Source organism: Rhinopithecus roxellana, chromosome 4, assembly GCF_007565055.1.
Source record: "Rhinopithecus roxellana isolate Shanxi Qingling chromosome 4, ASM756505v1, whole genome shotgun sequence".
Lineage (NCBI taxonomy): Eukaryota > Metazoa > Chordata > Mammalia > Primates > Cercopithecidae > Rhinopithecus > Rhinopithecus roxellana.
Genome location: NC_044552.1, coordinates 42,133,586 through 42,157,660, shown reverse-complemented (window position 1 = coordinate 42,157,660; position 24,075 = coordinate 42,133,586). Strand labels below are relative to the sequence as shown.

The window sequence follows — 24,075 nt, the reverse complement described above, 5'->3', positions numbered from 1 at the left end:
TAATTTCAATAGTCTCCTTATGTTAAAATATATTTAAACCAGTTAATAAGATGAGAACTTTATCTCTTCTTCAACCTGTTTCTTTCTGCTTCCCCTCCCCACCCCATATTCTTATTATCATAATTTCTGGAAATAGGAGTCAAGATTTTAAACTGATACTAAAGTTAGTTGGAATAACTTTTTAGTGGCAATTCATAAAATAGATAAATGAGACAATAATATACTTGGAAGGTCTGTTATTTGGTATAGGGCAGCATCTAAAGTGGCACTCCTTGGCTTGTGAAATGCCTGGCTTAGTGTCCCACAGAATATTTGTGGCAGTGTCAGGTCTATAAGTGGACTCTTATGATTACAGGTATGGGGTTCTTTCTTGTGTAATAAACTCATATTATTGCTGAAGTCACTGCCAAAATCACAGCCTAAAAAAGAGCTTAATTACATTATGGATGTTTACATTAGACGATTTACCTACAAGTAAAAGGAACTCTGACTTAAGCAATATTAAACAAGAGGCCATAAGGATCAAATATATTAGGTCCAGAGGTTGGGCAGGCAACCTGAGAAGTTCAGTCAAGAGTTCAACAGTTGGTCACAGACCAGATTTCTTCTATCTCTAGGATCTGCCGTTTTCAGAGTACTCACTAATAATAGACTAATAGTTTATTATATTATTATTTAAATGGTTAATAGTGATAGTCTAATCTACTACACCCTCCATCTTGCTTTAGGACCTCAAAATGGTAACAGCAACTACAAAAATCTAGATGTTAGAGGGTATGAAGAGGTCAGGCATACTTCTTACTCACATTCTAAGAGCAGGTGAGGAAATCTTTCCTCAGAAAGAGTGCCTCCCTTGCCTCAGAGACCAGCATAGTGTCACATGTCCATTTCTAAAGGAATCCCCAAGAGTGGGATGTGACTAACATGACTGCCTTAGACCTCAGAGACCAGCATAGTGTCGCATGTCCATTTCTAAAGGAATCCCCAAGAGTGGGATGTGACTGACATGACTGCCTTAGACCTCAGAGACCAGCATAGTGTCGCATGTCCATTTCTAAAGGAATCCCCAAGAGTGGTATGTGACTGACATGACTGCCTTAGACCTCAGAGACCAGCATAGTGTCGCATGTCCATTTCTAAAGGAATCCACAAGAATGGGATGTGATTAACATGACTGCCTTAGATAAAGCATGTGACATGGACAGAGACCAAGCATCCAGACAGCCACAAATACCTGAAAAGTGGCTAGACAACCTCTGGAGCAACTCTGTTTCTGGTCATGGATACCTAAATGTGAGTTACAGTTATTCCTTTAGGTATCTGCAGTCCTTGTGGGAAAAATCACTTTACCACAAATGTTCCTTTTGTTGTAAAAAAAAAAAAAAAAAAAATGATGTCAGTGCACTGATAGTCAAAATATGTGTTGACTGAAACCATATTTTGACTTTTCAAAGGTTTGCTTTCAAAGCTTTGTTTTCTAATTTCAACAAGTATAGTCCTCTTGCAAATATCAGTTCTGTTGTTAAGTAATAAACTATAAGCCTGGGTTAGTATTGTAGCATTGACTTGTGTTGTATGCTGTTTATTTTCTGAAGCCAGTCAGTGAGTGAGTCCACCTCGAGTAGATATTTTTTATGTCAGGCTTTCTGAGAAATGAGGAGCCAGAGGGGATCCCAAATCAATTGCCAACCATGTCACAGATCGCTTAAGGCAGAATGGAACATGCTTGTGACAAAGGCAGTGACAAATGAATATGTACTGAAGGGGCACCACCAACCGATGGGTGAAGGAGACTGGAAATACGTGATATGAGATGGAGGTCAGAGTGGAATTTAAGATAATGATAATGAAATGTATGTGTGAATGTAATACCATGAGGTAGATAAAAATAGGTGGCCGTAAGACTCACACAGTGCCTTTCAGAATAATTTCTGAAATTTTATACAGATTCAATATTGCCACAAGTTGTGAATATAATAAGTGAACCATTTGTTATATAATATTTAAGCCAACCTGTATAGAGTGGAGAATAGAACATGTTTTACTACATAAAAAAAAATAAATAAATAAAAACAATGTTGCCTGAGTTTCTGTTTTCTAATCTTGAGAAGTAAGCACATGTAATATATATACACTAACCTAACACACAGGTAAAAGCTCACTCTATTTGTAGGTAGGGGTTAAATTATATTAGTCCACATTTAGGTATATAAAAGACCAGTGGATACTAACGAGATGCAGATCTTTGTAGGTAGAATTGTGCTCAAAGGCATTCAGGATGCAGTCATCAATGTCCTGTTCACATCTTATTCCAACATAGCCTGGATTGCATAAGCAGGAAAAGCCATCAACCGCTAGAAACAACAGAAAAGAGAAAACTCTTAACATTCCTTTAACCTTAGTACAGGTAAAGATAATTAGTCTAAAATTCTATAATCATTTATACATTTTGCTTTTAACCAAATAAAGTGTGAATTATCATATTTAATCTATTACATAGTCCTCTATGATATTTTCTAAATAACCATCTTACTCAGGTCTATTTAATTATTATTATTTTTTGGGGGGTGGGGAAGAGTCTCGCTCTGTCGCCCAGTCTGGAGTGCAGCGGCTGCATCTCAGCTCACTGCAAGCTCCGCCTCCCGGGTTCATGCCATTCTCCTGCCTCAGCCTCCCTAGTAGCTCGGAATACAGGCGCCCGTCACCTCGCCCGGCTAGTTTTTTGTATTTTTAGTAGAGACGGGGTTTCACCGTGTTAGCCAGGATAGTCTCGATCTCCTGACCTCGTGATCCACCCATCTCGGCCTCCCAAAGTGCTGGGATTACAGGCTTGAGCCACCGCGCCTGGCCAGTTCTATTTAACTTAATAATAATAATAATAATAATAATAATAATAATAATAAAACTTCAATTAGTTGAAATAAGAACAATTACAATGGACATTTGGTAACAGTTTGCAAAGCAACAATGAAAATATGCAATTTTATTTGCTCTCTCTTGTTTTTGGCAGTACACAATATATATGATAAATAGGTTACTCTAGTATCATTTAATCTTCCCAAGTTGTTTTAGGTTTAATAAACAAGACCTTAACTGTTCAGCTGTTAAAGTTCTATGTATGACAGAATATATTAAAGTGCATTGTGATCTCGAAGTTGATAATGAGCGACTTAAGTCTTAGTTAAAAAGAGCTTTCACGTTTCATCAAAATCTTTTTAAAATAATGATCAAAATTTGTTCTTCATTTTACCATTAATGATGAAAAAGAATGGTGTCTGAAGCCTCTCAAGGAAGTAGTGACAGTATGAATTGCAGTTGGAGCAGGCACCAATTTATAACTACTTACAGTCCGTCCCTGAGTTCTTCATTATCCCTGAGATTTACCATGAAATCTATACTGCCATTACGCCTCTGTGAATGTACTTGCTATTACTCTCATTAAATGCTTAGGTCTTCAGTGGCAAAAACATTTTTAATGCACTGTAAGAAATTTATCCAGCTTCTAGATTTCTGCAGCCACGTTTTGCACAACATATGTAACTAGGGCCTCTAAGGAGAACAGGGTAGTCATAGACATCCATAAGAGACTAGTGAAATACACAAGAATAGGCAGCTCCTTAGACAGGATTTTACTTCTGTTGTACTTTCTTTTTTTTATCTAGCACCTAGTTTTTAACCTATCATTGACTACAAATTATTAATAAACATATATTTGTAAATGAATTAATGTGATAAAATGATGTCAATCTGTGCTTCTTTCTGTGTTACACACGGTATTTTGTATTTTAACAGATTAAAACCACATATTATACAATATATAATTAAGACATTGTGGAGTGTCATCAATCACAACAATATTTAAAATTACACTTATGGTTATTATTGAAGTTTGGATAATGATGCATTCTGACAAGTAACAGACAACTGGAGTCAAATGAACTTTCAGCATTGATGTTACATGTTCTATGAAGACAAATTATAAATTACATGAAAGGCGAAGGACAACAAAAGGTAACTTTGAACAAACAAAGTATCTGGAAACAGACTGTTAAAAAAAATAAAGCATGCTTTTACTGTCAATAAATGTGTTTCTAACATAGATTAATACAGACGAGGAACGTGTTTCTAATACTTTATTCTGGAATAAAAATCACTAAATGGACTAAGTGCCAGAAGAGAACCTAGAGAACTAAATTGGATACCAAAGGGAAATTGGATACTGCAAAGAAGATAGAAACAATTTAAATATTTAAAACAAAGTAACAAAAAGTAGAGGGTTTTTCTCACATGTAATTTGTTAACTATGGGGCTATGTGATAGCCAATAACCATTTCATAGGAAAGACATGTTACACACATAGTCTTGCTCTGGATTGTTGTTGTTGTTTTTAACAGCGACTAGTCACTGTGATATGGAAGTGCTGGGATGGGGGGAGTGTGGTCTTTTTAAATGATACAGAAGGGGGAAGGGAAGTGCTGGGTAGAGGAGGGCATGGTCCCTGGCTAGGGCTCCATCCCCATGGACCTAGGTGAGGATTGGTACTCCTGCCTTCATGCCAGAATGTTTCATTTCCCAAGACCACCCTGGCCCACCCTACCCCCATCCTGTGCCTATAAAAACCCCGGAGACCCTAGCAGGCAGAGACACGTGTCCGGATGTAGTGAGGAACACATCAGGGGAAGAAGACACAGTGTACCTGGACATTAAGAGGTGTACCATCAGCGGAGGAACACATAGGTGGCTGGACATCAAGAGGAATGCCCCGACAAGCACCGGCATGCTGGCAGGCCACCGAGTCCCAGAAGGACATGGAGTTTTGTCAGGGCAGTCAGAGGAGAGCCCAGGCCGCCGAGCAGTCTGAGGTTTTCCCTTGGAAAACTATCTCCCTTCTAGCTCCCATTGTCTGAGATTTACTTCCACTCAATAAAACCTTGCACTCATTCTACAAGCCCAGATGTGATCTGATTCTTCTGGTACACCAAGGCAAGAACCTAGTATACAGAGAGCCCTCTGTCCTTGTGACAAGGTAGAGGGTCTAACTGAGCTGGTTAACACAAGCTGCCTATAGATGGCAAAACTAAAAGAGCAAAACTAAATGAGCACCCTTTAACACACGTCCACTGGGGCTTCAGGAGCTGTAAACATTCACCCCTACACAGATCCACCTCACATCCTCAGGATGTAGAGTCAGAGCCCCACATCCTGCCCATCTATATACTCTCCTAGAGGAATGGAGCACTGAGGAAGCAAGCCACTCCTCCTGTCACACACCCTGCAAGAGGGACAAAGGAACATTTCCTATTTCAACGTCATTGGTATTAGTCTGTGTTTGTAAATATTTCATGCTACTATTTTGAGGCCAAATTTTCTTAAAATAGGCCTTCTATGAGTCTGGATGTATTATTCATTTTATACTTAACTATGTACCAGACATCATATATACTGGTTGTACTGAACGAAAGTTTGAAATGTGATAAAACTTTTTGGTGGAATATACAGAGGTATTTTAAAACTGTAACAGCAGGCTGGGCATGCTGGCTCACACCTGTAATCCCAACACTTCGGGAGGTCGAGGCGGGAGGATCACTTGAGGTCAGGAGTTCAAGACCAGCCTGACCAACACAGTGAAACCCCATCTCTACTAAAAATAAAAAAATTAGCTGGGCTTGTGGCACATGCCTGTAGTCCCAGCTACTCAGGAGGCTGAGGCAGGAGAATTGCTTGAACCTGGGAGACAGAGGTTACAGTGAGTCTAGTTCATGCCACTGCACTCCAGTCTGGGAGACAGAGTGAGACTCCATCTCAAAAAACAAAACAAAACAAAACAAAACAAAAAACCCTGTAGCAACAAAATGGTGAACAACCGTATAATGGTGTTTGAGATTTACAGACTCACACACACACAAACACACATATATACATGTGTTTTCTCATATATAGTCCTGTAATAAGTACTGTTGACATGGTAGAGCTCTCTGATCCCTCTTGCAGGACACGCAACAGGGGTGTGACTGGCCTGTTCAGTTGTGCAGCTGCTAAAACCCCTTGGGGGAGGGAGACCACGCAGATAGGCAGGTGTAGAGTCCAGGGTGAGCGCTTTGGGCTCTGGACCTGTGGTAGTGTCTAGGGATGGGTACCTGAAACCCCAGTGTTACAGTGTTCTCTTAGCCTTGCTGTCCGCAGATGGCTTTAAGGGTTAACCAGCTCAATGGACCCTCTGTCTTTTCACAAGGGCAGAGGGTCAGTGTGACAGCTTTCTGTATCCTGAGCTCTCGCCCAGCATCCAGGAAGATTCGGGTCACATATGGGCGTAAAGGATGGATGAGAGGTCTTGAGTGGTGGAGGTGGCTCTCAGCAGGATGGATGGGGAAGTGCAAGTGGGGGATGGAGTGGGAAGATAATCTTTCCCTGGAGTTGGGCCGTACAGTGGCCAAACTCCTCTCTGACCACTCCTGAACTCCTCTTTGTATTCAGATGTTCCTCCTCTTCTCTCTTTCGCTGCTGCATAATCTGTTTGTCTGCTTGTCTTATCCGCTCATCTTCCGGTTCACTCTGGCGTCTGGGGTTCAGCATTTATATGGGTACAGGATAGGGAGCATGGCAGGCAAAAGGCAACTTTTTGGGTGGAAAAACAGGAATGCCTGTTCTCATGTATGGCCATGGTTATCCAGGCTTGAGGATGCGACCTTTGCCAGGGAACTACCTTCTTCTAACCAGTATTTCCCTGTCTCCTGTCTGTATCACTATTAACTAGAATTCAGAAAGTTTAGCTTCCCACACTATTTTATTTTAGAGAAAGTATGAAGAATCTAGTGTCTTAGTTTCATTCTGATAACATTCTACATATGTGATATAAATTTTAATAAATATTTTGGTTCCCTGGTACCTAAATATCCTTAGATGGGGCCCAAAATATATTATGAATGATTGTATGATGAAATACATTAATATGTTAGGTATTCAAATTTTATATTTCCCATAATGTATTGTGGTATCAAACATTTTAATAGGCAGTATTGCATTATAAGTAACATATTATAAACTGCATTTTCTTATCTTGGAAAAAGTATACATTAAAATATTTACAAAGAACTTCTAAAAGTCAAATATAATACATTGTTAATCAATGTGAACAATTTAAATTTAAATTGCCTATATGTAGTCATTATAGTAGGGCTGCCTACGTATTTCAAAAACAAAAAACCTCTAACTTCTCTCTCAGCCATGCGATAGTTAAAAAGACATGAATCTTTTTTAAGTATCATTCCTCACCAGATACCTGTGGGTTTGAGCTCAGAAATGATACAATACTGACTTATTTCAAGGTAATTTGAGAATTTCAGAAATTTTAAAATACAATCTTTGAAGTCCCAAAGTCTGGAACAAAAATAATAGCTTGGTGATTATATCAAGAGCAGCAAAAAGATGGCATATAGTCCACGGAACTGTTTTGCTTAGCTGGCACCATGTTAGAACATTAACATGATATTAGTATCTACATAGATATTTCAGTTTGCTGGGACCCCACCACTACGTGTTGTTTTAAATCTGGGTGGCTTCCCCCAATTTACAAAATTCAGTTGCCTTGATGTTGGCTTTTATTTGCAGAGCACTTGTTTTAAGAAACAAATTTAAAATTTGAGTTAAATCCTACTATTTCTAAATAAAAAGACAATAATACAACTTTCTATTGAAATGAGGTTTTCATTTTAACTATTTACTCATATACTGAGGGATCATGTAGAAATATGTTTTAAAGAAGGTGAGTTAAAAACAAATAAGATACTTTTTTGCAACACCCTTCTAGACCTTTGTTTATTTCTGTTTCTCCTCTTCATGCTTCAGCCACATTCTGTGTATAATGTCATTTCATTTTCCTGTGTCTCAACAAAATTACCCATTTTAGGCATATTCTTCCACAGAAAAATCCATGTTTCCATCTTACTTTTCCCTCTTTCCTTCTTTTCTTCCTGTCTTTTTCCTCTATAAATTTATATTTTTTAGGAATATAAATTTCAGTAGGAAGAAGTGTGCGCGTGTGAGGTGTATATGTATAAAATAGGCTAAACTAATGTTATTTTGAATATTGTAAACAATGCTTTCTCATGCCTAAGAGTGAATATTTTTTAAAATTCTACCATTTCAAACAAATTTTCAAAAGCTAATTCTCACACAAGAAAGGAAAAGTCACATTTCATCAGATTTCCTCGTTTGCTGCACTCACAAAAATATGAATGGATTTGTCAGAAATTGGGGGTACTTAGTGAAGATAACTGACATTGACTTTGATGTTCAAGCCAGGCTAAAGTCAGTAAATAATCCTGGTTAAATCCTAAACTCTCCCATTACTATGTTAGATTCTACATTGGTCTGCTCTACTACAATTGCAGCCACTGAAGGAACTCACTGTCATAGCAATATCCACGCAGGCAAGGGCTGGAACTGCTCTCATTGACATTGATCTCACAGCGTGGACCTGCAAAGCTGGCACACTGGCACTGGAACTCAAGGGGAAACATTTCCAAATCCATTTTCTCTTTACGCACAGCTCCATTCTCACAAGGATTACTAGCTTTGCAAGGCCCAAATTCACAGTGATGACTTGGAAAAGAAAGAATCAAAATGCCAGTGCTTATCAAATGAACCAATTCTTGCAACTGCTGTCATTCACCTGGCATATTTCAGCATAAATGCATCCAATTTATTCTCTATTATCTTCCATATTATGCTTGTGACTCTCTCTCTTTCCCTCTACATTACGATTTAAGAAATAAATGTTATTTATGATTTCTGTGCTTCATCTAACAAAGTACCAGCAGGTAGCAATGATAAGTGACAGCATTTTAAAAAATTATATTTTGTTTCTTCATACTTCCCACTTCTTGTTCAACAATGTTCTCTGAAGACATTGCAATTAAGAAAGTAGATTATTAACAATTTGATGCTCCCTATGTTTTATTTCTGGTACCCTGGAGGTTGCTACCACTGTAAGCTTTGTTTGATGGATTTCTTGCTATTCTCAAAACAAATAAATGATAAAAGAACATTATAATAAGCATCTAATCTTAATAGAAATACTTCAGTCCTGAATTTTTTTTATATTTTACTCAGAAAATCTAATTGCATAAAGTGATTGCCAAAGTGTGAAATGTACACAAGTATTTAAGAAATAGGATGGTTTGATTCAAGAGAAACCGTATCAGACAAAAAGCACAGTATAAGCAGCACAAACTTTTTCAACAAAGCAAAATTATTACTTGAGTGTCAGTTTTCTAGGCATAGTAAAAATAATTAGATGTTAGCTATTTGGAAAGTATTTAAAAATAATGTCACTTATTCACTAAAATGTATAGTATATAGGTACAAACATAGGTTCTAAAAAGGCCTGGCTGAATACTTTAAAGCAGAAAATATACAGTCATCATTAAGTCCTTGAACTACTTAGGTTTTCTCAGTAATTTCACAAGTACAGGGAAAAGGGTATAACACAAAGACTTAGGATAAGGGATTAAGTTTTCAAAGTTGAGAAGTACCATAGTACTTTGAAAAATTATAAAATCCCAGTGTCCCTGTGACTCTCCCAATTCTGACCACAAGAAAAATAGTAAGAGGGCCTGCCTAGAAGCTGCTGAGGATATCAACAATGTGTAGAGTAAAGGCACCAAACTGATATCATTAGTGTCCATAAAATAAGAGCAATAAAACTGTATCAAAATGGAGATACTCAGTACTTCAATTTCCAAGTACAGCAAAAAAATAAAAATAAAAATAAAAAATAAAAATAAGTGAAAATAAAAAATTACTTCCCAAGAACATAAAAATAAAAATGTCCTTCAATTAAAAAAAAATTAAAAAATAAAAACTATTAAGTGGCTACTTTTTGCAAGAGCAATGCTTAGCAGTATGGAGAATTCAAATAGAAACAAGATCTTTTTCTGAAACTATTATGAGATTGAAATGTATTGCAAGTAATACATTTCTCAATATTATTTTATCATAATCAAAGTGTTTTGTGAAGTAAGGGAAACTGCATTGAATAAACATCTTCTACTCATGCAGAAAAACATGAATCGTCTTTAATGAAAAGTTCCCATGCATACCCTTTCTTTCTAATTACCTACTGCTAAATATTTAATTGTGACACTAGGTGTTTTGCTTTGCTAGTGGGTTAATTTAGCTGTTGCTTTGTAAATAATTTTGTACATTATAAACATTATGTAGCTGAACAACAATGTATATGAGAAAATACTCATGATATTTTCTTTTACAGAACACACATGAATTCACTGCACCCCCATATTATGTTGATTTGTGTATTTCATTATACTAATATGTAATGAGCCCTTATTCCGTGGCAAGCACTGTGATAGATGTGGGAGGGAGGTGGGGGGCAGGTGTTTAAAAGAACAATGATGGTTTCAAATAGGCAAGTAAGGAAATGCAATAAGTGGTAAACATGGTCAATTTCCTGTGCTAAAGAGTCATTATGTGAGTAGAATTCCAATATGGTTTCCAAGATCTCCACCACTAGTGTACATACCATACATAATTCCCTCACTTTAAATGTGGGTGAGGCTGGGTGCAGTGGCTCACAACTGTATTCCCAGCACTTTGGGAGGCCGAGGTGGGAGGATTGTTTGAGGCCAGAAGTTTGAGACTAGTGAGACCCCTAGAGGTGTGAAGAGGTGGTGATGTACACCTATAGTCCCAGTTACTACTTGGGAGGCTAAGATGGAAGGATCACTTGAGTTTGGGATGTCAAGGCTGCAGCAAGCTGTGATTGAGCCACTGCACTCCAGCCTGGGAAACAAAGTGAGACTCTATCTCTTAAATAAATAAATCAACATGGGTAAGATATGTGAATATAATTGAATGTCACCCCGTAATTATTTACGGAAGTAAATAATAATTTTGGAAGAAAAGACAAGACTGTGGATATAATTAAGTCCCAGAATCATAAGGGAGTCCATCAAAAGAGACATTATCTTGAGTGTGCCTGACTAAATCAGGTAAGACTTTGAAAGAAGTCAGAGGCATTATCCTACTTGCCTCAAAGAAGCAAATGAAAGCTGTATTTTATAAATCTCTATGAGACAGGGAACGGCATGTGGTTTGCAGCAGCCGAGAACACTCTAGACAGCCAGTAAGGAAGAAAGACCAGAGTTCTAAAATCACAAGGAATTAAATTTTACCAACAGCCAGTGAGCTTGAAAGAGAAACATGAGCCTTAGATTAGCTCACAGTCCTGGTCAACCTTTTGATTTCAGTCTTGTGAGACCATGAGTAGAGAACTCAGTTAAGCCATTCAGATTTCCGACTTGCAGAAATTGTAAAATAAAAAATGTGACTTGTATTAAATATATAAGCTTGTGATTAGTTGTTATTCAGCACAGAAAAGTAACACAGTCAAATATAAGGCCAACTAAGACATCTTCAGTGCTATTGGAAAGCCTACTGAACAGGTGATATTTGGAGTGATCCGTAAGGAATCATCACACATTATTGAGGTTAGATGTGTGGGATACAGAAGGGGATGGGGAGAGCTTTCTAGAAGGATGAGGGCCATAAGGTGAGAAAGTTCAGGAGACTGAAAACAAATCAATGTGAGTGGAACAGAAAATGCAGGGAAGAAGGAGATGCATTACCACATTTAAGGAATTATAATATGCCACCGACTTTAAGGGAGTTTATTTTATGTGCCATTAAGGGTCATAGAAAAACTGATGCCCTCCCACTCCCTTCACTACCTCCCCGTTAAAGATATCCAGCTCCTAATTCTGGAAACCTGTGAGTGCTATCTTATGTGGCCGATAAGATTTTGCAGATGTGTAGCCAGGCGCGGTGGCTCAAGCCTGTAATCCCAGCACTTTGGGAGGCTGAGACGGGCGGATCACGAGGTCAGGAGATCGAGAACATCCTGGCTAACACGGTGAAACCCCGTCTCTACTAAAAATACAAAAAATTAGCCGGGCGAGGTGGCGGGCGCCTGTAGTCCCAGCTACTCGGGAGGCTGAGGCAGCAGAATGGCGTAAACCTGGGAGGCGGAGCTTGCAGTGAGCTGAGATCCGGCCACTGCACTCCAGCCCGGGCGACATAATTGAGGATTTTTATGTGGTAAGCTTATCCTATTTTATCTGGGTGGGCCCTAACTGGGTCTTCCAAGGGCCTTTATAAGAGAGAGGAAAGATATTTAAAGGAGGAAGGAGAGACATCAAGATGAAAGCTGGAGTTTGGATTGATGCAAGGAGGGGTCACGAGCCCAGGAATATAGGCAGCCTCTAGAATCTAGTAAAGGCAAGAAAATAGAAGTCTTCAGAAGCAACACAACCCTACAACAACTACCTCATGTTAGACTTGGGCCTCCAAATATATAAAATAATAAACTTGTGCAGTTTTAAGTTTATGAAAATTAGTTACAGCCATTATAGGAAACTAATACAGAGACCAAAAATTGACAGTTAAAATCCGATAAAGTGTTTAAGACATCATTATTGTGAAAAACTCTTCCCAATTTCAAAGATGCTTGTGTTAATATGTAATGTGTTAGTTATTACGCTAATTTGTGATGAAAATTGGGATGTGTTAAATGAAGTTCACTAATTTGAAATAACATCTCCATAGGCTGGGACAAGATCCTAAAAGGCTTTGTGATCTATGGAACTTAAACCTGGTGCACACTGAGGAACTGTTGAAAGGCTTCCTAAAAATGCTATAAAGTATGGTTGGTCTCCTTACAGAGAATCACATTGTATTGTATTTCTTAGTTGTATTTAAAAATATATATAATGCTTCTTTATTTCCTTGAAATTTTATTTGCTGAAAACTATATTCTCTCAAATTAATGTTAAGAAGCTAAAGCACATTTTATTTGCGTACATATTTGGTAGGAACAATTAAGAACCCGTTTTTTATTAGATTTTTACAATGATGTCATCAACTCAGAAAATCAAAAATACTGAGGTTCCCACTGAAATTGTACTGCCGGGTGCATTGGCTCACGTCTGTAATCCCAGAACTTTGGGAGGTCGAGGTGGATGGTTCATGAGGTCAAGAGATTGAGACCATCCTGACCAACATGGTGAAAACCCACCTCTACTTAAAAAAAAAAAAAAAAAAAAAAATTGGCTGGGCATGGTGGTGCACTCCTGTAGTCCCAGCTACTCAGGAAGCTGAAGCAGAATTGCTTGAACCCCAGAGGCAGAGGTTTCAGTGAGCTGAGATTGTGCCACTGCAATCCAGGCTGGCAATAGAGCGAGACTTCACATCAAAAAAAAAAGAAAAAAATAGAAAAGAAAAAAGAAAAAAAGCCAGGCACCATGGCTCACACCTGTAATCCCAGCACTTTGGGAGGCCGAGTTGGGCAGATTACCTGAGGTCAGGAGTTCAAGACCTGCTTGGATAACATGGTGAAACCCCCTTTGCACTTAAAATGGATGGATGGATGGACTTTCCACTGGATGGATGACTTTCGATATCAAGTTCATTATGATAAACTTCATACATTCATATGTTAAACTTCTTAAAGAACACTGCTGTTTTAAGAGCTATAAGTGGATATAGATGTTTACAAAACTGTGAAAATGTCAAGCATGTCTTCATGTGAGTCTAGTAGCTTGAATTTTAGTTTCTCATGATTTAGACAAACTTAAAATCTGCTGTTTAAAATGTTTAAAGTGATAACAAAAACTCAGATATTTAGAGAAACACAGTAGTTTAAAAGCGAGTAAATAATAGGGTAGAGACAATCTTTCCACACAAGAGACATCATGTATGACGTGTAAATGACAGAAGGCTTAGTGAAATCCACTACAAAGTTAAGTAAAGTAGAACCAAGTCATCCAACTTCTATAATCAGCAATAAAAACATGAAAGGATTAGACTGGACAGTATAAATCCTGTTTCTGCAGTAATATCAAAGGACATATAGCAGGTAAACAGTTCTTTATGGAGCATACCTCAACATATTCAACATGAGTCCTAATTCTCTTTATATTTTTCATAAAACTCATTATTCATATACTAAAGTTCTAAGAAAAGAGTCCTTTTCACTAAACGAAGATCTAGCTAATACTGTATACCTTTAAGGGACATTAAGTGGTAATGGACATTGTATATCTTTAAGGGACTTTAAGTGGTAGATATTCTGTGCATTGCAAAAGACCAGAGATGGTTGCTGTTATCTATCATTGAGAAATTTTATGTAAACCAAGGAAGTCTGAGTGATGAATTTTATGGGGAGACATCATTTTTCCCTCTCCCTATCCCATTCCCTCCCAGCTTCCTAGCTCCTATTTAAGTTGGACAAATTTCTTCTCAAATCTCGCAATGATTAGAGAGACAGAAAGCAATGGAAATAACCCCACTTTCCACATAACCTTTGGAAATAAAATGCTAATGGCAAATGTTACAGACGCATTTTACAAATATTGTCATAAATTGGAATATATTATTTATTTATTTATTTTACTCTGAGAAAGCAAATTCCCTTTCCAGGTTGAATGCAAACATACGAAGTCAATTATTTTCATTTTAATTTTATGATTTACTCTTTTAAATAATTTTTGTTTTAAAAAGCATACCTTCAAGTATGAATAAATAAAACATTAATACCCATGTTCATGTATGTTCTTTCTTGACCTGATTAAATAGCAAATGAATTGATTTTTATCACTTCTTCATGTTAGTAAAATATTTTGTGAGTAATTAAACTGAGAGTCAATGAAGCAGCCCCACCAGTATCAGCTAAGCTGAACTGGCTGCATAATATGACCCTGGTGCTTTTCTTTTGAGCATAAACAATTTTATGGAACACCAAAATCAGACAAGGTCTGTACTCATGAAGGAACATAATATAAATAATATCACTCCACACTCATATCTGAGCACAGACGAAAACAATAAAGCTGTCTAAACCACAAAATGGCTTAGATTCATTTTTCCTATCTCTTCTACAGTTTTTTTTTTTTTTAAACCAATTAAAGTTTTAGCTGGATCTGTTTCTTCCACCTTTGAGATAACAATTTTAAAAATACTCTCCTTTGTAACTCTCAGTGTAGAGTAGAGGCCAAACTTCCTGGAACCATCTCCAGAGTCACTAAACCCAAGCTTGAATCTCAAGCCTCTGTTGAAATCCTCTCAACAAAGTGATCCAAAATTCCTCATGGTGTGCTGTTTCTTCATAGTATGGAGCCAATAAACTCAAGTTTGTCTAATGACAGGTGAATTTCTGGTGGTCTTTGATGGGAGAATGCCCATAAAGATAATTCTACTCTGGACTAGAAATAAGAGAGCATTTATGTCTATTTTTCTGTGATTGATAAAAAAAAAAATGCACTGTATTCCCATAGATGTATAATATATGTATGTATTGGTATGCTAGGGCAACCATATCAAAGTACCACAAACTGGGTGGCTTAAACAACAGACAGTTAGTGTTTGACAATTCTGGTGTCTAGAAGTCCATGATCAAGGTCTTGGCAGGGTTGGTTCCTTCTGAGGGCTGTAAGAGAAAATGTGTTCCATTTCTCTTCTCTAGCTTTCTGTGTTTTTCTGGCAATCTTTGGCATCCCATAGTTGTAGAAGCATCACCCTGATCTCTACCTTCATCTTCACATTGAGGTCTCTCTTAATATTTTTCTGTGTCTAAATTTTCCCGTTTGTTAAGGACAGCAGTTATATTGGATAAGGGCCCACCTACTCCAGTATATCCTCATTTTAATTTAAAAAATTACATCTGAAATGATCCTATTTCCAAATAAGGTCACATTATTACAATAAGGTACTAAGTGATTAGGGCAACAACATAATTTTGGTAGGAACAACTCAATCACTAACAATGTATTTTGAAGTGAAGGAAGCATAAGAGATTTTTCTGTTTGTTGGTTTTTGTTTTTTGGTTTGTTTGTTTAGAAGCTTTTTTAAAAGACCATGTTCTTCTAACGGTTCTCTACTAAAACTGTCTCATATTTCCTCTAAGGTTACCTTTAGTAAAGCCTGTATGTATACCCTGTGTGCGTATGTTTGCTAATTGTTTAGTAGTTCTGAATTTTATTGTTGTTGTTGTGTAAATACAGTTAAATTGTGATTTTGCAATCTTAGCTTAAATGATATTTTAAAAATCATAGTTACAAAAATATGGACCTTATTGTATGATATCATTTTGGATTCTAGAAATAAAAATAAAGCTTATAAGATTATCTCAATGAACACAAAATGGGGAACAGAATAAGTGGCATAAATGTAGAATAAGAAGAAAGACTGGTTGTCATATTTTTTATCAATCCGATGATTTCAACACTTGGTTTTATTTTTGGGTAACACATAGTTTGGATTAAGATAAACCCATTGATAATAATTTCCATCAAATAGGAAAAATATTTCTTTATATTAAAACATTTGTGAATCTAGGTACTCCCATATAAGCAAAGACTAAACATTCTTATTCTTTTTTACATTTTTTCTGTTATGTTTCTAAAAATATTTAATTGAACATTATATCTATTAAACCACTCTCACTGCCACTTCCAAAATCCTTGTCCTGTTATTTTTCTGTCGTATCTATTTTGTAAAAATTCAGCCATCCATACAAGGCAATATGTGGCTAACAATGTGGACACAACATTACAAAGAGCTTGAATCCAAACCCTGGCTTGATCTTTAAGTAGATACATGATCTTAGGCATGTGACCTTTCTATGCCTCTGATTTCGGATACCTAACATAGAGATAATAACATCACACAACTCATAGGTTTGTAGTACAAAATAAATGAGATAAGGTATGTTAAGCATTTCAAAAAGTACCTGCCAAGCAGTATATTAATTTAACACATTATTACTTTTTCATTATCTCTGTCAATTTGCCTAGCTTGCTGATTATTTCTGGTAAGACAACAGGAATTATTTCAAAATCAGAATTCCTAACTCCAGGTAGGCACCCAACTCTTAGTAATTGTATTAATCCATTCTCATGCTGCTAATAAAGACATCCCTGAGACTGGGCAATTTGTAAAGGAAAGAGGATTGATTCACAGTTCAACGTGGTTGGGGAGGCTTCAGGAAACGTACAATCATGGCAGAAGGGGAAACAAACATGTCCTTCTTCACATAATGGCAGCAAAGAGAAGTGTCAAGCAAAATGAGGAAAAGTCCCTTATAAAATCATCAGCTCTTGTGAGAACTCAGTCACTATCATGAGAACAGCAAGAGAGTAACCTGCCCCATGATTCAATTACCTCACACCAGGACCCACCCACAACACATGGGGATTATGGGAACTACAATTCAAGATGAGATTTCGGTGGGGAGACAGCCAAACCATATCATTCTACCACTGCCCCTCCCAAATCTTATGTCCTCACAATTTAAAACACAATCATGCCCTTACAATCATCCCCCAACATCTTAACTCATTCCAGCATTAACTCAAAAGTCAAAGTCCAAAGTCTCATCTGAGTCAAGGCAAGTCCCTTCTACCTATGAGCCTGTAAAATCAAAAGCAAGTTAGTTACTTCCTAGATACAATGTGAATATAGGCATTTGGTTAATGCACCCATCTCAAATGGGAGAAATTAGCCAAAACATAGAAGGCACAGGCCCCATGGAAGTCTGAAATCCAATAGGGCAGTCATTAAAGCTTCAAGTTCCAAATTGATCTCCTTTACTCCATGTCTCGCATCCAGATCACATCTCACGGCCTTGGGCAGCTCTGTCCCTATGGTTTGGCAGGCTAGCTGCTTTCACAGGCTGGCTTTGGGTGACTGCTACTTTTCCAAGTGCACAGTGCAAGCTGTCAGTGGATTTACCATTCTTGGGTCTGGAGAACTGTGGCTTTCTTCTCACAGCTCTACTAGGCAATGCTCCAGTGGGGATTCTGTGTAGGGGCTCCAACCCCACATTTCCCTTCTGCATTGCCCTAGCAGAGTTTCTCTGTGAGGGCTCCACCCATGCAGCACACCTCTGCCTGGACATCCAGATGTTTCCATACATCCTCTGAAATCTAGGTGGTGGTTTCCAAACCTCAATTCTTGTCTTCTGAGCACCTGCAGGACCAACACCACATGGAAGCTGCCAAGGCTTGGGACTTGCACCCTCTGAAGCTACAGCCTGAACTGTACATTTGCCTTTTTTAGCTATGGCTGGAGCAGCTGGGAGGCAGGGCACCAAGTCCCAAGGCTGCACACAGCAGTGGGGTTTGGGACCCAGTCCAGCAAACCATTTTTCCCTTTTAGACCTCCAAGCCTATGCTGGGAGGGGCTGCCATGAGGTCCTCTGACATGTCCTGGAGACACTTCCCCCATTGTCTTGGCGATTAACATTCTGCTCCTCATTACTTTTGCAAATTTCTGCTGCTGGTTTGAATTTATCCCTAGAAAATTGGTTTTTATTTGCTGGTACATCATCAGGTTGCTGCAAATTTTCTAAACTTTTATGCTTTGCTTCCTTTTGGATGCTTTGCTGCTTGGAAATTTCTTCTGCTAAATACTCTAAATCATCTCTCTCATGTTCAAACTTCCACAGTTCTCAAGGGAAAGGGCAAAATGCCACTAGTCTCTTTGCTAAAGCATAACAAATGTCACCTTTGCCCTAGTTCCCAAAAAGTTCCTCATCTCTGTTTGAGACGACCTCAGCCTCAACTTTATTGTCCATATCACTATCAGCATTTTGGTCAAAGCCATTCAACAAGTCTCTTGGAAATTCCAAACTTTCCCACATCTTCCTGTCTTCTGATTCCTCCAGAGAAGGAAGTTCCAAATGTTCCCACATTTTCCTGTCTTCTTCTTAGCCATCCGAACTCTTCTAGCCTCTGCCTGTTACCCAGTTCCAAACTTGGTTCCACATTTTTGGGTACCTTTACAGCAGCACCTCATTACCCAGTAGCAATTTACTGTACTAGTACATTCTCATGATGCTAATAAAGACATAACTGAGACTGGGTAATTTAAAAAAAAAGGTTTAAGTGACTCACTAATCAGCATGGTTGGGGAGGCCTCAGGAAAGTTACAGTCATGGCAAAAGGCAAAGCAAACACATCCTTCTTTACATAGTGGTAGTAAGAAGAACTGCTGAGCAAAAGACAGGAAACCCTTTATTAAATCATCACATCTTGTGAGAACTCACTCACTCACTATTACAAGAACAGCAGCATGGGGGTAATCATACCCATGATTCAATTACCTCCCACTGGGACCCTCCCACAACATATGGGAATTATGAGAACTATAATTCAAGATGAAATATGGGTGGGAGGCCGGGCGCGGTGGCTCAAGCCTGTAATCCCAGCACTTTGGGAGGCCGAGACGGGCGGATCACGAGGTCAGGAGATCGAGACCATCCTGGCTAACACGGTGAAACCCCGTCTCTACTAAAAATACAAAAAAACTAGCCGGGCAAGGTGGCGGGTGCCTGTAGTCCCAGCTACTTGGGAGGCTGAGGCAGGAGAATAGCGGGAACCCGGGAGGTGGAGCCTGCAGTGAGCTGAGATCCCGCCACTGCACTCCAGCCTGGGCGACAGAGCAAGACTCTGTCTCAAAAAAAAAAAAAAAAAAAAAAAAAAAAAAGAAATATGGGTGGGAACACAGTCAAACCATATCAGTAATCATTTAACATGTATTTCTTCAATTTCTATAATGGTGTGTTTTAGCTGCCTAGCCTCTATCTGTTAGCATCCAGATTTTCTGATGGAGGGTTTCTTTTTTCTCCTAAGTCTATTCTTAGCTGAAAGATCATTTTTAACCTTATTTATCCCACTACCTACATCTTGCTACAGGACCCCAGGAGACTAGATGTTTCCTCCATTTGCTCTCTGGCTTACCAAAAAAGGCATATTATGCCAGTTCATCTAATTGGATAAGAAGAAAGCTTTGGAAGGCATGCTTTTTTTTTGATAGTAACAATAACAGCTCGTGTAGCAGTGGTGGTGTTAGGTGGATTTTAAGCAGGAAGAGGGGTAGTAATGATCACATCTTGGCTAAGCTGTTATGGCTACTTCTATTCTTTCTGTAGCTCTTCCCAAATAAGCAAAAACTGAGAAAATTTATTGCCAGCTGATCAGCCCTACAAGGAACACTAAAGGGAAACTTCTGGCTGAAATAAACTGTCATTAGACAGTCACTTGAATCCATAAAAGGAAATAAAGAGCATTGATAAAGGTAATATACAGGTAAATTTTTAAGGAAGTACATATATAAAACTAAATTAAACATATTATATATTTATATATTTTAAACATAAATACAAATATATGTAATACAATTTTCTTTTTCTATTTAATTTAAAAGTCATCTACAAAAGTATTTACAAAACTTCATTATTAAATTTATAATGCATAAAGACATCACTTGTATGACAGTACAGTGAAGGGAGGGAGAGAATATAGAGACATGTTGTATCAAAGTTTTTATGTACTATTGAAATTGGTAACATTAACTTGAAAAACTTACCTTAAGATGCTTAATTGTAATCCCAGAAAAACCACTAGGAACATAACTAAAGCCAATATGGGCAAATACATAACAAAAAAGTTAAAATTGTACATTAAAAATAAAAAAGTATTTTTATACAGAAGGAATAATGGAAGATAATGGGGAAAAAAGATGTATAGAACAAAATAACAGGCATTCATCCTATATATTCAGTAATTTTACTAAGTGAAAGAAGTTGTTCACAAAAGACTACATATTGTATGATTCCATTTATATTACATGTCCAGAACAAGAAAATCTATAAAGAAAGAAAGTAGATTAGTAGGAAGAGAGGACTGCTAATGGATATAGCTTTCATTTTGGTGGTGGTGAAATATTCTCATTAGATTATGATGATGATGACGGTTGTACAAGTTTGTGAATATGCTGAAATCCTTTGAATTGTTTACTTTCAGTAAATTTTATGAATTATATCTCAACTGAATATTAAATTATACTTCAATAAAGCTATTAACATATAGTAGGGTAATTTGTTTTTTTTTTTTTTTTTTTTGAGACGGAGTCTCGCTCTGTTCCCCAGGCTGGAGTGCAGTGGCGTGATCTCAGCTCACTGCAAGCTCCGCCTCCAGGGTTCACTCCATTCTCTCCATTCTCCTGCCTCAGCCTCCTGAGTATCTGGGACTACGGGTGCCTGCCACCACGCCCGGCTAATTTTTTTGTATTTTTAGTAGAGACGGGGTTTCTCCGTGGTCTCGAACTCCTGACCTTGTGATCCGCCTGCCTCGGCCTCCCAAAGTGCTGGGATTACAGGCGTGATAGTAGGGTAATATTATCTTTTTAATTATATTAACTGAGGTCACAGTTAAATCTTGCTTGGTCTCAGTTACCTTATTTATTGCTTGTGTCTGGAGAAGTTTAGATACCATACGCAATAAAAAAATTCAATTGAATTTCCATATGATTATTTTTCTGTATCACTGGAACAGATATAATACTCTAAATACAAAGAGATTTTTAATTTCAAAAGTTAGGCTTCAAGGGAGAAAAACGGTTGGAATTATTTTTATTGCAGTGTTTGTTTTGTGTTTTTGCTGTTGTTGAAGTGGCGATAATAGTGAATTTCCTGCCATTGAAACATGTTAATCCAAAATAAGAAAAACGGGAGAAGAGGAAAAAAATTCATAGTTCCCATAATTTGCAGTAAGAAAAAGGACTAGAATTGTTTAATAGCCTCTCTTTTATAGTGAGAACCTTCAGTTTTGAAACCAGTTGAAGCAGCACAAGTGGACGCAGAAATTTCTCAGATAGTCTTCCAAAGACAGAAGAGACTCAGGTTTGCTTGCACCATGAAATCACAAGAGCAGTCTTACAGGAAAGTACGCACCTGTAGTGCAGGGCAACAATAAGGTAGCAATGGCAATAGGGTAGTTAAACAGGGACAGACATTGATGTAACTTGCCCATGCATACACCACCTGCTAAGCTATTTCCCTACTCTTCTCAATTTCTCCTTAGCAAAAAGGCAATTCCTAATTTTTTGGAGTGAGTAGGCTAAAAGACAAGTTTTCTAGGGTGATTTTCTTCAGGAAATAATGGAATGATACTCTGTCAGAGGTCTGAAGGGTTGAAGCCCCAAGCTTGACAATCAAGGAGACTTGATGGGTAAATTCAGCATTAGTGAAAGCTAAAATGATAATAGCAGAGTAGAGGAGTGAGGTGAGTTTGAGGGAATGAGAAAACCATCTTACAGTTACCAAGTAAAGAGAATAGGCTGCAGTTTACATCGCACTTGGTCTCACAGCAGAGGATACTGCCATGGCAGAAACAGGCAAACTGACCAAATACTATGAGGAATCTTGATATAAGCCAGGGAAAACTCAGTTACAAACCAAAAATGAAACTTCTCCAAGCCCTCATATTACCTAAACCACCTCCAAACCCAGATAACATTGTGAAAAACAAAATCATAGAAAGGAAGAAACTTCCTCCAAAACACAGACTATTAGCACAAAATAAGTTATTTACCTGGAAAGAACCAACCATTTTATGCTAATCATATTAATTGACCATATATTAATGACTATATAATAATGACCACATTACCATTAACAGTCAAGATAAATTTTATGTTGTCAATAGTAATAGGACTTCCAATTGTATGTTGAGATCAAATATAAAAAGAAGTTGCTTGTCTACAAATTTACATTTTTCATACTATACATCCTGGTGTCAGTATACAAACTTCAATGTGCCGACTTTCAATTTAATGAGAGGCAAGAAAATTGGGGCACAACCTTCTCCACTTCCCACCGCTATAATAGGTTGCACTGTATTGGTGGTGGGTAGGGATCAGTTTAAAACAATAGAAAATCTTTAGCTTCATGAGTAGAACAGTAAGTATTTATCAGGGAACCCATTCTAGGAGTTCACCTAGATCCTTGCCTATTTGTTTTCCTATGGCCATGTCTTTGTTGCTAGGAAGACAGGAAATTGTTGGTTCTTAGTCGGGAGGAAGATTTCAGCCAAGTAACTAATTTAGTCAAAACAGAATTTATTGAAGGAAAATAGAGAGCAAAGACTTTATTTAGAAAGATAGTACATTCTGAAAGATGAGGCAGAGCAGGCTGCTGAAAGAGGAAGCCAGCAGTAGCCCGAGAGGTCTGTGTTTGGTTTTTATAATTCAGATTTTTTTTTAAAGTTCTTGCCTCTGTCTTAAGCCCCCACCCTCTTTGTCTAGTTTACCCACTCCTGCCTATGTACCCTCATTTTCCCCACTTAGTTCCTGCTGGGTTTGTGGGACCCTCCCTTACTATTAGTTGGTGCTCATGTGTGGGCTCCATGTTGGATATGAATTTTACCTAACGGCTGCATTGCTCATTACTGCCACCCCAGAAAAGTTGCATAGCAGTTAAATCTGTACTTATTGTGCCTGCCTATCTCAGGAATTTCTCTTTTCCCCTTTTCCCTTCTTATCAGCATGCATCTAGCTACATTCTGATAGGTTAACTACAGGGTGAACAATTACTGAATGTCTTTAAGGAGTGTGTTTTTCTGCCTAGGTATTTCCTGCCTTCTCTAGCATGCATGTCTTGGTTGATCTCTGGGGTGACAGATTTTCCAGACCTCCCTCTCTCTCCAGGGATCCCCTTCCTGTTCATGACTAGCTATCTGGCTACTCTAACATCTTCATTCCACTGACAGGGTTAACATTTTCAAAAACTGTTCTTCTGAGAGAAGAAATTATAGGTTAAACATCATACCTAGCACACCAATAAATTAAATGATTTCAAGTAAACAATGGTTGGTGAGGTTAAAAGTTTGGAAAATAGAACATAACCAGTCAACATGGGAGGAGTCTCCCATTACATGCCATAGCCCTCTTCTGTAAAGCAAGAGCAAACCTCAGTCTTCTAGGTGGTCTTGTTTTGTCATCACATTTTACAAAACTAACTTTAACTTGAGAAAATAGTAATTCATGTAAATCTGTAGCTTCTGTAAACGTCTATCATTGTAAATAAATATAGCAATGCAACGAAAACATAGCTGGTGTTCATATGTTTAGGGAGATTTATTCACTAAGGAGGCCCATGTGATTTAAGTAGTATTCATAGCAATGACATGATTTAGGTAATATTCATAAAAATGGCAAGACCTT

General features: G+C 37.8%; 1 protein-coding gene across 2 annotated transcripts in view; it reads right to left on the bottom strand.

The window, feature by feature from the left end:
- EYS (eyes shut homolog) overlaps nucleotides 1-24,075 on the bottom strand; it is a 1,930,870-nt gene that overhangs the window by 1,390,513 nt on the left and 516,282 nt on the right. For both annotated transcript variants that reach the window (XM_030928557.1, XM_030928558.1), the window contains exon 11: nucleotides 2,233-2,354. In XM_030928557.1, the coding sequence (XP_030784417.1) occupies nucleotides 2,233-2,354 (122 nt within the window). The remainder of the gene's footprint in view (nucleotides 1-2,232; nucleotides 2,355-24,075) is intronic.